Source organism: Sciurus vulgaris, assembly GCF_902686455.1.
Source record: "Sciurus vulgaris genome assembly, chromosome: 1".
In the NCBI taxonomy this organism is placed as follows: domain Eukaryota; kingdom Metazoa; phylum Chordata; class Mammalia; order Rodentia; family Sciuridae; genus Sciurus; species Sciurus vulgaris.
In genome coordinates this window covers 109,045,557-109,059,408 of record NC_136461.1, presented here as the reverse complement: position 1 = coordinate 109,059,408, position 13,852 = coordinate 109,045,557, and the positions used below count along the sequence as shown (strand labels likewise).

Sequence of the window (13,852 nt, the reverse complement as noted above, 5' to 3'; positions counted from 1 at the left end):
AACCTCTCTGATAAGATGGCATGGGGCCAAAGGCAGTTATGATAAAGACATTTGTGCTCAGTCTGCATTAAACCCTTATGTATACTTTCCTTTCCTAAAGGAACATCTAGTCATTCAGACTTATCTCCACAGCAAGATTCTTATAAAGAAGTAAACCATCTGCCCACACCCACCCCCAGCCACCAATTTCTTTTTTCCACCTGAGCTCAGGCTATTTGAGAAGTGATCTTTGAAAGCATGAGCACTATTTGGACAGCTATGGTAAGCGGAAAGGCTCTGACCTAGGCTACCACCAGTTCTGTCCATACTGATAGGGAAACCACAGCAGAACAAAGCCAACACGCTCTGTCTAGTGAGGCTGGCACAAGGCTTACTCTGCATATGGTTACAGATCTATCCCTCTACCACTAAAGGACAGAGTGGGTGCTCCCACTTTCCAGCAGCAAGGGTAATGCATTCAGAGCACTTTCGCATCCAGAATTGTGCTATCTGAGAGAAATGAAACGAGACAAAGGTCTCTCCAGTGGCCACTTTAAACAAAAGAAAAAGGTCTTGGGTATAGCTCAGTGGGAGAGCACTTGCCTAGCATGGCTGAGGCCCTGGGTTCAGCCCCAGCATGACAAAACATGACAAAACAAAACAACACAACAAAATAAAATAAATAACAAATAAAACAAAAGTGAAAGGAACATGTGAAATTAATTTTACTAGCATATTTTATTTAACTCAACATATCTAAGGCATATTTTACTATCTAATCAATATTTAAACATTAATGAGATGTTTTACCTTTTTCTTCATGCTGTCTTCAAAATCAGGTATTTAATAGTTATGACACTTTGAATTCAAACTGGTCACATTTCACATACTCAACACAAGATGTTACTAGTGGCCACCAAACTGAACAACACGAATCTACACTGCTTAGCACAGTTGCTGTTTGCCGAATAAATTTTTATTTATTCACCATTGATTCACCTAAGACCCCAATAAAGTAATGAGAGATATTAGTTTCATGTATAGCAAATAAAGCCTTCTGACAAAAGAGAACTTATTTATTTACCCCAAATCAAACCACAGAGTTGGAAAAACTTCTACTCATCTTGAAGTCTAAAACTTGCTTTGAAAGATCAAGCCTTTTATATATGTGTACTTGGAAAACAAAGCTATCTATTAGCCTCTTCTCACTAAAAATGTAGCAAACTCCCAACTCTCCATTTATTTTAAATTAATGCTTAGTGCTATCAGTCATATAATCTCAATCCTTCTTTTTCAGATGGCTAGCAACTTCGTTTCCTCTCCTACTAGACTAGAACAACCTCTCCTTTTCTATTTTGTCAAAAGCCAAACCAAACAATTCCTGCTTCAACTCTGCAGCTGGAAATTGCAAAGGAAATTCTGAACAAAGTTGTAATAATGCTCTTAGGTATAGCGAAAACAGCACTGAACTGAATATGAAACATTCATATAATGTTAACTTTTAACCTCAAAGCAACTGGACAGATTCCTAAAATGGAAAAACAGAGTAAATCACCAAATCCTAGAATAATAAAATTATAAACTGAACTTTCAACCTATTAAAGGAACCCAAAATCCTTAAAAATAAAAAATTTAAAAGACAACTCACAGAATCAATTTGATAAAGAAAAAAGACTGCAGATTTGCAACTCAAGCCTAAATTCAAAACACTAACTATCCAAACACTATTTGCCTTGGGCAAATTATCTAACCCTTTTGAACATGCATATCTGTGAAAAGGATATTTAATATATTATACTCCTAATACAGTGATTACAAATGTTCACAAAATATGTTATAATTAAATTATTCAGTGCTAGTAAATTTCAATTAATTTCTATACTCCAGCCCACTCATTTTTGTAATTATATAAAGCAGAAAATACTAATCTGTACTTCAGAATTCTATGGCACAAAATTGTCTTTCTACTCTTTTCCTTAGTAGAGGTTGAGATGGTGAAGAGCTCAGCTATGAAGATCTATAAAGAGCACTAGAAAACTGCTGTCATCAATAATTCAGTGGGCCCATAATGCAGTACCTCCATCATATCAAGCAAACAGTAACATCAATCTAAATGTAGTTATACTGACACGGGGAAATACAGCCCAGAAAAGAACACTTAGCTCAGCCTGAGAGTTGGGGAAAGCTTCCTAAGGGAGTTAACCATCTGATCCAAGTCAAATAGGCACAGAATCTTGAAGAAAACAGGACAAGGGGTGAAGGCAGGCCAATCTGGAGAAAAGCAATGGAGTGAACGAAGACACAGAACATGAAACAACACACAGCACAATGTGGGAGAACTGACAGGAGTTCGTTTTGCTAGAGTCTGGAGAGCTGATGGATGCATAAGAAGACTGGAGAAGCAGACAGAGCTGGGGCATGAGGGAGTCACATAACACAGGGAGATTTTAGGACTTCATCCTGTTGATGACAGGCAGGGCAGAAAACAAATCTTGTCACTGGAAATCAAAGTATTAACATAAGTGAGAAGGGGAAAGGAAACCTATGGTGGGAAACCAGACAGAGGATCACTCCAAATCACAGCCAATAGATCAAAATAAATAGAAATCACCACATGAAACTTATCCATTACCCCTTTCTAGAAATACAAATTATAACCTTAAGAACTTAGACAGAAAAAAGGCACTTATTAAATATCCTGGGGTAAGAAATTTGAATAAAATATCATTTTATGGGGAAAGTCTGCCATAAGATCAGACCTTTCTAATTAATATCAAAGCAGGAAACCAAGTGTGGTATCAAAGAAAAATCAGCAATGAAATTACAATACCAGTTAATCTTCACTGGCATCAGAAGCCCTAGTACCACACAGAGTCACTCTCCCACAGGGCACAGGGAGATTAGAATAAAGTCAAGTTCCTGACACTTATCTCATCCTGCCCAGTACCAACTATAAGAATCATTAAAAACAGAAAAAGTCCAAATCTTTTCAGTTACTGCTGGGTCATGTGATTAACTTTATAGTAATTTTTAAGTTGAAAAAAAATGGCCTCTGAAAAAACTACCACAAAAATAACAAAGGCTAGGGAGAAGAGAGAACACAACAGAAAGCACAAGGGGTTGGAAGTGAAGTCCTAGGATTGGGACCCCATGAAGAAATTCTAGGGGAAGTCCAATTCTAGGGAAACCCAGTGGGAAAGTATTAAAGAGGACAGTTTGGGGATTAAAAGCAGAAATAAGGGCTTTTCCAGAAAATTATGTTATTTAAGCTTTAAATCCCTTTTATCTTTTCTATTCACAGTCTATAGCACAAAAGTACTCTAAATAATTAAATGCTGCAGATAAGGGAAAGCAATTCAGAAATGCTGAAGAACACCAGGCAGGAATGACTGCCAGTGAGCACCAAGACTTCTCTGCGACAGATAGTCCAGTACTGGTGCTCAAGTTTCTTCTTATAACACCAGCTTATTCCTTGGGTTTCCACAATAAATCAATTGATTTCTCTCAAAAATGTTCAGTTTCAGTTGTAAGTAAATAAATAGATGGATACAAAAAGAAATTAAAATCCAATGTCTGCATAAAATCACTCAACTTACTTAAGTAAAAAACTTAGGACAACATAAGAAACTTTCAAGAAACTATAAAATTAAGCAAGACTATTCAAGTAATGTCAGAAGCAGAAAATATTACTTTTGACTTGTGTGCAGAAAGGAATACAAGAAAGAAAAAGCATCCAGGAGTGGTGGCACACACTTGTAATCACAGATGGGAGGCTGAGGCAGGAGGATGTCAAGTTTAAGGCCAGCCTTGACAACTCAGCAAGATCCTGTCTCAAAATAAAAAAGAGAAAGGGCTTGGTATGTAGTTCAGTGGTACGGCACTTGCCTAGCACGTATGAGGCTTTGGGTTTGATCCCCAGTACGATGAAGGAAGGAAAGAGGAGAGGAGAGGAGGGAAGGGGAGGGGAGATGAGGAGAGGGAAGAGAAGAGGTGTACACAGTTTGTTTTGGCATTTAAGTATGCTCTTTCCTATCAATATTTATTAAGCATCTACTATTTTCCAGGCAAAGTATTGTTTTTCCAAGATAATAAGTTCAGAGTCAACCAATAACACTCTCATATCCACTGTAGCACTTAGCACAGTGCTGAGTTCAGAGAAGTTGCCCAATAATTCCTGTGAAAATGTATCTTTGAGTGAACACTGAAGAACACCTGGGGTTAGCACTGCACCCAGTTCAGTTCACACACTGGTCTAAAGCAGCCCTAAAATTACTTGTGCAAGGTGTCTGCTTCAGCAACAGTCTCTTCTCCTTCCCAATCCACACCCCATTCTGGTGGATTCGTCACACTGTACATACCTGTCCACTGAGGTGGGCAGCGGCAGTTGTATGTATTGACCCCATCCACACAAACCCCTCCATTCTGACACTTGTGGTTAGGACAGTCATCAATATTCCGCTCACAGGTGCTGCCTTCAAAACCTGGTAAAAGAGGAACAAAAGAAAATGATGGATTCTCATACAAGAGTGTTCTGCTCAGAACATGATCATCAGGACAGACCTGCTTTGTGATTTTAGTTCAAGCCCCAGCAGCTGCTCAATGCAGGACTCACTATATTAAAAATTTCCTGGGGCTGGGGCTGGGGCTCAGTGGTAGAGCAGTTGCCTCACACATGTGAGGCACTGGGTTTGATCCTCAGTACCACATTAAAAAAAAATATGAATAAATAAAGACATTGTATCCATCTATAACTTAAAAAATATTTTTTTAAAATTCCCCATCCTTTAATTTTTCTGGCCTTAAGCACAGCTAGACAGGGTAAGTGACTCATTATACCACGGCATGCCTTCACAGTTACCTCACAAGTATTTCATAGTGTTTCCATGAAATAAAATCCCAGGGAAGATAAATGTCTACTTAGGGCAGATATTAACTGGTTCTAAAAAATTAGATTTTTCCCAACTCCTAGACTACTGGGAAGAATAGATGAAAGATTACCTAATTACATTCCCCCGCCCCCAAACTGGGATGACAGCTCAGAGACCTTCAAAACTAGGATGAAGGGAAGACATAGGAAAAATATTGAAATATTGAATATTAATTTGGGTCAAGTCCAATCTCACCACCTACAAGCTGTTCAATACACAGTAAATCACAATCGGTCTGTTTCCCATCTGTAAGATGAGGCTGAGACCACTTGACCAGCCTTCCTTTACAGATCATTAAAAGTGCCACATCATGAATAATAAAGTACAATGCAAAAATTAAAAGCTATCTGGAAATAAGGTAACATTATTACTAACTAAACTTTCCGGCACTCCAAATGCTTCCTGCTTCTCTCTTCATGAATGCCACATTTATAGCACTGCTTCCTTCTTCCTGAATTTTCCCTTTCATGAAAAAACAAAACCAGAACACTAAACTTCACTCAAACTGCCCACAGTGCTGTTGTCTATAATTTATATATTGGGCTTCTTTCTCTTTTCTTGCTACCAAATTCCTAAGTACCAGCTTGAATTCAATGTTCCTGTTCAATGAACATATAATATGACTAGATATTTGGACTCCTCAAAATATTCCTTAAGGTTCTTCTCTCTCACTGAAAACATTTGCAGGTCTTACACTAGATGTGAGGAATAGAACAATAAGTAATAGAGGCAGAGTCCTTGCTTCTCTGGCACAGACAGCCCGGTGGGTGGGACAGATGTCAATCACACCTTGCTTTACCATTCCTTAACACAGCTACTGTGGATTCTACATCTGCTTGGCTGTACTGGGACATAGCTGGTTTCTCTGAATACAGTGTCAGTCATCTAAATAAGCATAAACCAAGTAGCCAAAAATATTACCCCAAAATCAAAAGATACCACTTCATGAAGACAAACATTTGAAAATTTGACTAAAGAAAAATATTTTTCCAGGTAGTTGGTCCTCAGTCCACTTAAGCAGATGTATCACTAAGCAAACCTGAGAAAGACTGTAAATACACATTAATATTTTTAAAAATTTATATTACTCATATTTCTGTTTAATCATCTGAAAGTCTTAGTAATGGACTAATGAGCCAGAAAATGTTGAATTGCTTAAGCCCACACCTAATTATGATAAAGTGAAGCCAAAGCTACAGATCTACCAGACAGCAGTCACTGAATGGGAACTAAGGTTTGTGTTTCTAGCCTAGTGCTTTTTGTGGAGACATTCTTTAGAAAAGTTCAAGTTAGGATTTCAGTTGGGGGGAGGGTGAAGCTCCTGGCCCACCACTGCTGGACCATGTGTGGTCTATGGTGTTCTAGAACTCCCAATGGTCATCTTCTCCTTAACGTATCTCTCTGGTGACAGACTGACTTGAACAGAATGTCAGGGAGATGGTAAGGCTCTTGTAGCCAAGTTACAAGGAATAGAAACCGAGACCCTGACTTTCTATTAGCCAGTGTTACAACTAACTGAATTCACCAACCACAGACAAATTAAGAAAGCAGAAGCATTTCAGCATAACCACAAAAGGTAAGAAATAAAATTTTTTCTTTTTATGTATGACTATTTTTCAGACAGTTCTTCCCGGTCAGTAGTAAGGCAGGTAAGAAGGGAGACAGGTAAGACAGGTAACTCACAGTGAAAAACATAAGTCTATAAGACCAAACTGCCTCTCAGCCCCGCCTCACAATAACTGAGTGACCCTGGGCACAAAGCTTAACTTCTTGTCTTCATGAGGACCTAGCTGGAAGAGTTGCTGTAAAGATTAAATGAGTGAGATTGATACAAAAAGCACTTAATTCAATACATGGTGCTGGATCAACTAAAAGGCCACATGCAGAAGAATGAGGTTAGACCTCTTCTTCACACATAAAAATTAGCTTCAGAGACCTGAAGTAAAAGCTAAAATATAAAACTATTAGAAAAAGAAGTAAATCCTTGTAAAACTTGAGCTAAGCAAAAGTTTCTCAAATGTGCCTAAAAGCACAAGAAACAAAAACAGATAAATTGGACTTTATCAAATTAAAGACACTGGGTTCCAAAGGACGCCATCAAGAAAATGAGAAGACTGCCCACAAATGGAAGAAAAATTTTGTAAATTATCTACCCGATATGAGACCTGAATCTAGAATACAGAACAAATTCTTACAGCTTAATAAAAAACATAAATATCCCAATCATAAACTGAGCACAGTATCTAAGTATACATTCTCCAAAAAAGAAACACAAATAAACAGTAAGTATATGAAAAGAGTTTAAACATACACTTAACAAATGTTGACAAGGATGCAGATGAAACCCTCATATACTGCTGGGTGAAATACAAAATAGTGCAGCCAGTTTGGAATATTGTCTGAGTCTAGCAGTTCCTGAAATGTTAAATACAGTTATATGATTTAATGATTCCACTCCTAGGCATATACCTTCCCTATAAATGATAACATATATCCACCAAAAACTTGTTCAAGAATGTTCATAGCAGCATTATTCACAATGGCCAAAGTGCCAATCAACTGATGAATACCTAAAATGTGGCAAACCTATTTAAAGGAATATCATTCAGCCACAAAAAGGACTGAAGTACTGATATATGCTACAACATGGATGAACTTAAAAAACATTACACCATGAGAAAGGACTCAGTCACTACTGACTACATATTGTATATTTTCATTTATATGAAATATCTAGGCAAACAGAAACAGAAAACTAGATTAGTAGTTGCCTTGGGTTGGGAGGGAGTTATGAAGAATGAGTATTAATTGATAATGGCTACATGGTTTCTTTTGAAGTATAAAAATATTCTAAAATTGACAGCAGTGATGGTTACAGATCTATGAATATACTAAAAACCATTGAATCGAATGCTTTGTGAGAGCAAATTAGTATATAAATTATATCTCAATAAAGATGTTATTGAGCTATTAGCTAATGTTATTATGTATCAATGGGATTAGAGCATCCATTAGAGATCACATCCATTACAGATTAACTACTCTAACCCTACTATTCTACAGACAGGGAAGTGGAGGGCCATCTGGCAAACTGCCCACGACTGCATGGCCAGCAGGCAGGAGTTAGCACTGAACCAGAAACTTTACCCAGTTTTCATCAGTATGTTTTCTAGGACCCCAGAGTCCCCTTTGGAACAACTGGAAAAAATAACCTAAGGCAAAAGTTCCCATGTCTGAAAAACTCAAACCAAATCATTTCTCCTCCAAAATTAAGGCAGGATTTATGCTTTAAAAAACAGAGATACAGAACTCTTTTTGGAAAGAGCTAGCAAATTCTTCTAAAAAACAACCCATCCGAAGAGAGGAGAAATGCTCTAAGAATAAGTTACCAGTGCAGACATGTCTAAAAAATATTTTTTTAAGTTTTTAGGGGAAAGGGAAACAGACAGGCCTCCAGACTTGTGGGTGGGATGGTGTAGCAGTCACAAAGGGCTTGCACGGCTGCACTAACTGGAGCATATTTACTCAAAGCCAATTCCCATCCTTACAAGGCCAAGAGGAGAGGAATTAAACTCAGAAGGAGCATTTTAAAACTGCTGTTATAAACTGGTGGGCCACTTCAGTGATTAAGGATGGCAGTGAGAAGGGGAGCAGACAAGCCTTTGATTTGTCATCCCACACAGAGAGCAACATCTCTCAAGGGAGCACCAGTGTCTTTCAGGCCTTGGGAGGTATGATGGTGGAAAGGAGCAATAAAGAAAGAAGGGAAGATGAGATGACCTAACCAGGATGCTCTGGGGTCAGGCGCAAAGTCCTGGGAAAAGCTTCCATGAACAGGAATCAAAGAGCAAGGAGAAACCAGGGGTACCTGGAGCTGAACTAAAGCAAAATGATACAAGGCCACTTTTTTTATTTTTTCCTGGAAAGAAGTCTGCCACAAAACAAACTTGCCAAAATATTAGCATAATATCAAAGAGAACACCACCTGATCCTGAGTGTAAAAGTGCAAGAGGGAATTATTTCTGATAGTTCATAAGCTAGGGAACATCAGAACAGACACAAAAGCCACAATATGCATGTAAACTATGTTTTAATATAGAGGGATACCACATATATCCAGCCTGTGAAGTGTAGGATGGTTCACAAAGGATCAATCTTCACTGATAGGACAGGACAGAACAGACCAGATGGCTTTCTGTGAAGTTTAAAGGAGAAATTGTAGAAGAATAAACAGATGTGAGAGAAAAAGAAAAGGGAAAGTACACTGAGGACTGTGCAATCCAACTGTGAACTCATAAGGGACAGCAGTAGATTCAAAACAGTCCACTGTGTTCTGATTAGTGTGCGATTTATTAAAATATCCACAAACACAAAGCCAGCCTAACACATTCTCTCCCCACTGGTTGGCCCAGACCCCAAAATCTGGGAGTCAATGATCCAATAATTTATTTTCATGCTCTATTTTGCTCTTGTGTTAAAATTTCTGCAGCTGGGTGCCCTCCTCTGGGCTTCTACGAAGGGCTTCACATGATGCAAGCTCACGAAGGGTCCAGATTATGAGCAGCTGCTGATCCAAGGAGGCTATGGAATATGGTTCCTTGATTCCATTCCACTAGTTCCTTCTTAAAGATAGCTTTTTCCCTCCCTCTGTGGAGAAACATTTTTTCCATGTCACACCAAATGAGTCATTTTTGCAGTTTTAATTCCTTCCCAATGAGTCCTGCAGTAATACTAAAATCAACGTTCAGTGACTACAGTATCCTTTGCAAGAAAAGAATTTTAACTTAACCATTTAAAGATAATCACTAACTTATATGCTTTTCACCAACTCAAGTTGAAAAAGAGTCTAAATTTCTTCTTATGCAGTATTAAAGAACAAAAGGAGAAGCCAAGCTCAGTCTAAGATGCCTGATGCCAGGAAGAAAATGAAAAGCCCAGAGTCACATGCTCCATATGGTGACCTGACACTGCAATTGAATGGTTGGTCAGTCAAGAAGTTTTTGTAGGCCTCTTAGGTTTCAGGAGCTGTTTTTAAAAGGTATATTGGGTACATCAGGGAACAAAAACAAAGATCCAGCCTTCGTTTTGGAGAAGGGAGGAGGCAGTAGAATTTGGAAAAGATAAGACAATAAACAATGGGCAAAATGAAGTAAATTATATAGCAAAAATTATACACAGAAAAAGAAAACAAAAAGTAGACCAGGGTTGGTAATTAAGGAAGGGGGCTGGGTACAATTTTAAATAGAGTGGTCAGAGCATGCCTCAATTAGAAGTGCAAAGACTTGGAATGTGGTAAAAAGCAACCATCCCTTGCAAAGTTGCAAAATACCTCAACATGTTCCTTCGCCTCCTGAAGACTTGATTTCCCCATTTTTAGAATGGAAATACTAATTCTCTTCAAATAAGGAAACTATTCACGAGGAGATGGTGAATACTACTTTTAAGTAGCATTTCAACCTCTTGAATAACTTGGAGAATAATTGAGCAATGGGCAAGAAGAATGGTACTGCACCACGAAAAGGACTTTTTTAAAAGAAAATCATCACCAGGGTCTATTTCCCCTTGTGGAAATCAAACGAATACTTTCCAAACTTCACCTGGTATATAAGAACAATAGCATCTTGAAAACTGTAAATATATATTTATCCAAAGTGTTGCTATATCATCAATGGTTTTGAATTTTTTTTTTAATTTCCTTCTCCACATTTATTCAAGCTATTCATCTGTTTTAGATCATGGGACCCTAGAAGGCAAGAACTAATCTACTTACCTATGTCTAAACATCTACAAATTCTCTGTACACAGGTTGATATGTAACAAATACTATTTGGTTAGAACTATCAGTATCTCATTTTTTTAGAGTGTAAACATATTATTTTAACCCAAATAGCTCAAAGCATTTAAAGAAAAGCCATGCATCTTCAACATACTTCCAAGGAAGCAGATGAGCAGAACAGTGAGACCCAGTAAGATGCACAAAAGTTCAGGCTTTGGAAATAACCTGCCTGGGTTTCAGGGCCCACCCTCTCCTGTACCTGCAACTTTGGGCAAGTTACTTAACACGACCAAATTTCAGTCACTTCACCCGAGAAAACTCAAAAAATAATTCCTAACCCCAAGGTTTTTGTGTTTAATTATACTAATGGTTGTGAAAGTACCTGATAGTACCCAACTTATAAAAGGTACTTAATAAATGTTAGCTTTATCTTTGCCAAATCTTCTCCCTGCTTAAATCACCTCAGCATCCCCCACCACACCATCAGTGAATAAATAAATGTCTTGTTTTACATGACAAGCAGAACATGAGAGCCAAAATCTTACTCCATAACCCACCAGCCCTGGCAGCAACTTGGCTGTGGAATCTGTGGTTATTTCCTTTCTCAAGGAAGAGATGCTATTCTTGTTTGACAGATCTTTTCCTGGACACACTCTCAGAATTCCCTAAGGTTCTTATCGTGGCTAATGGAAAACAATGCAGAGACAATGGGAGTGAATAATCACTCTCTCCCAGCTAAAGACTTCCTTTATTGACTTCTCTGATTTCCTCTCAATATTTTGCTGCCAAATCAACCTCCTGATCTAGGAAACTACTAAAATAATTTTCTTAAAACTGAAAACAGCATCTAGCCTTCAACCATAAATCACACTAACCTCAATTACCAGCCACTTAGACCATTACAACATCAGACTACTAGAATGTTAGCAATATTAAAATATTTACAAAGTTAAATTGTTTATATTTCTATTTCTGTCTCTAACCCTTAAAATGCAAACAAATACAGGAGTGAAGCCTATTTTTTAGTTAGTCTTTCTACAAGATAATGTGGATGACAGAAATATTATGATAATAAACATCTACTTAGCAGAAAATGATAACACTATTCTTTATTGAAAGAGAAACTAAAAGCAATACAATTACATAGGACATTCTTGTGACTTAAACGATAAAGTTTTCATTGCAACTAGTAGCAGTGTCTCATGTTAGTGTACCCAAACACATAACAGTACTTAGAACATAGCAAACAGCCAAGAAATTTTTACCAAATGCAATGAATAAATTACTATTTGGTCTTATACTGATGACCAACCTCTGACCTTTAACCCCCAAAAGATAAAACATACAAACCCATTTTATGTGAACCATATCCACAACACCAGAATCTAAGACTCCCACTCTGAAGGAGTGGCTAGAACAACTTCTTTTTGAGGCCATTCTGCTTATTTAGCACATTATTCCCGCCCCCCGCAGTTTTCCTTCTTTTGTTTTTGTACTAAGAATATTTGTATAAAAACAGGATCCTTGTTGCTTAGTAATTCATCTGCTCCAGCTGCTTGTGCTCTGTTCCCAATCAAAATTCTTGGTTCTCAGCCTCCTCATCACTTGTTTAAGGAGTAAAGTGATCTGGCGGCTTGCTCCGTCCCCCTTAAGGAACACCAGCCTGGAGCCCTAGACCTTGCTGCTTCATTTCTGACATCTATCTTGAGTTACCTGTGTTCTAGGGAACTTGTACCAAACCAGAGGACGACAAAGTATTGTGTCATGCTTAGTCTCTCATACATCAACTACCAGAGCTCATCAAAAAGTACCCATTAATTAACAGAGGACTTCCCTTCCAGGTTCAAAATTCTCCAGCCTCAAGATGGGGCAGGGTTACTCCAAAATCAGGGAGGGTACATGGGAGAGGGTTCTGAAGGCCGAAAGTCCCGGGAAGATCACATATGGGAGGGTGGACACATTCAAATGATAGTGAATTACTCCATTAGAGGCAAAAGCGTATGGGAAAGCTGTACACCTATTCTTAGTGTCACTGTAATTTAAAGTATTTCATTAATCATGCATACATATTTTCCAATGTCTAATTCTCATTGTGTTTTTCTCCATTCCAGATTTGCCTGTCCCTTTCCCAGAACTCTATTTCTCTTATATCTTCTGTTTCTCCAGAAGGGACAATAAACAGTTTCCAAGCCACTCATCATCATAAACCCTGACAAGTTAAATTACCCCCTGCTCAGTTTATAGACCACAGTGGGCCCATAAAACTCCTCCCTCACTAGCAACCCACCCCACACAAAATCCTCACTTCCCTTTTTCCTTGCTTTAGTACACCTCCTAAAGGAGCAACTGAGCCACACTCATCAACTTCCACCTTCTTCCTACACTTGGTTTGCTTCCCAATCCCAGGACACTAGAGAGTTCCTTACCTGGAAGGCAGTTGCACTCAAAAGTGAAGTCACCAGTCTGCCGGCAGGTGCCTCCATTGACACAGGGGGAAGGTGCACAGGGCACATAGGGGCTGTCACAATGTTGGCCTGTGAAGCCCTGGGGACACTGACACTGATAGGAACCGGGTAGGTTGAGGCAGGTGCCACCATGCTGGCAGCGTCCTGGAATGTCACACTCATTGACATCAGTCTCACACTTCTGGCCTGTGAAGCCTGTGAGACATTTGCAGGAGAACTGGTTTGCTACAGTGGTACAGGTACTTCCATTTGCACATGGATGAGACAGGCAGGCATCAGTCCATTGGCACAGCTTTCCTACAGAGGATAAGAGAACTTAGTACTGTTCACAGAAATTGGAGCCAGCCCCACCTTCAAGACCCTTCTCCCATCTAAGAAGTGACTGCAAGAGTTCTTACTTGCAGATCCCCAAGCTCTTTGATTTTATGGAAGAACAAATCAGAGATTCCTCAAGATCATCTGATACAGGATCCTTTTCAGCAACTCTCCAAGGCCCACAAATGAGACTCAAAGATGCCATGGATAAGGCACATAATGGGACCATGTTGTCACATGAAGTCAAGTCCTAAAGGATTCCACTTGTCTCTGTGGCACAGGGTCTGGTCCATCTACTCTCACACCTCCCTGTCTTGGCACAAGTTGCTCCTCCATTTAGAATGCCAGCTTCTATTTTGATTATTTAGTGAACTCTCTCTTACCTTAAC

At 38.8% G+C, this 13,852-nt stretch overlaps 1 protein-coding gene across 2 annotated transcripts in view; it reads right to left on the bottom strand.

The window, feature by feature from the left end:
• NOTCH2 (notch receptor 2) overlaps positions 1–13,852 on the bottom strand; it is a 157,803-nt gene that overhangs the window by 73,008 nt on the left and 70,943 nt on the right. For both annotated transcript variants that reach the window (XM_079140190.1, XM_079140191.1), the window contains exons 4-5: positions 13,110–13,445; positions 4,338–4,460 (exon numbers count right to left, since the gene is read on the bottom strand). In XM_079140190.1, the coding sequence (XP_078996316.1) occupies positions 4,338–4,460; positions 13,110–13,445 (459 nt within the window). The remainder of the gene's footprint in view (positions 1–4,337; positions 4,461–13,109; positions 13,446–13,852) is intronic.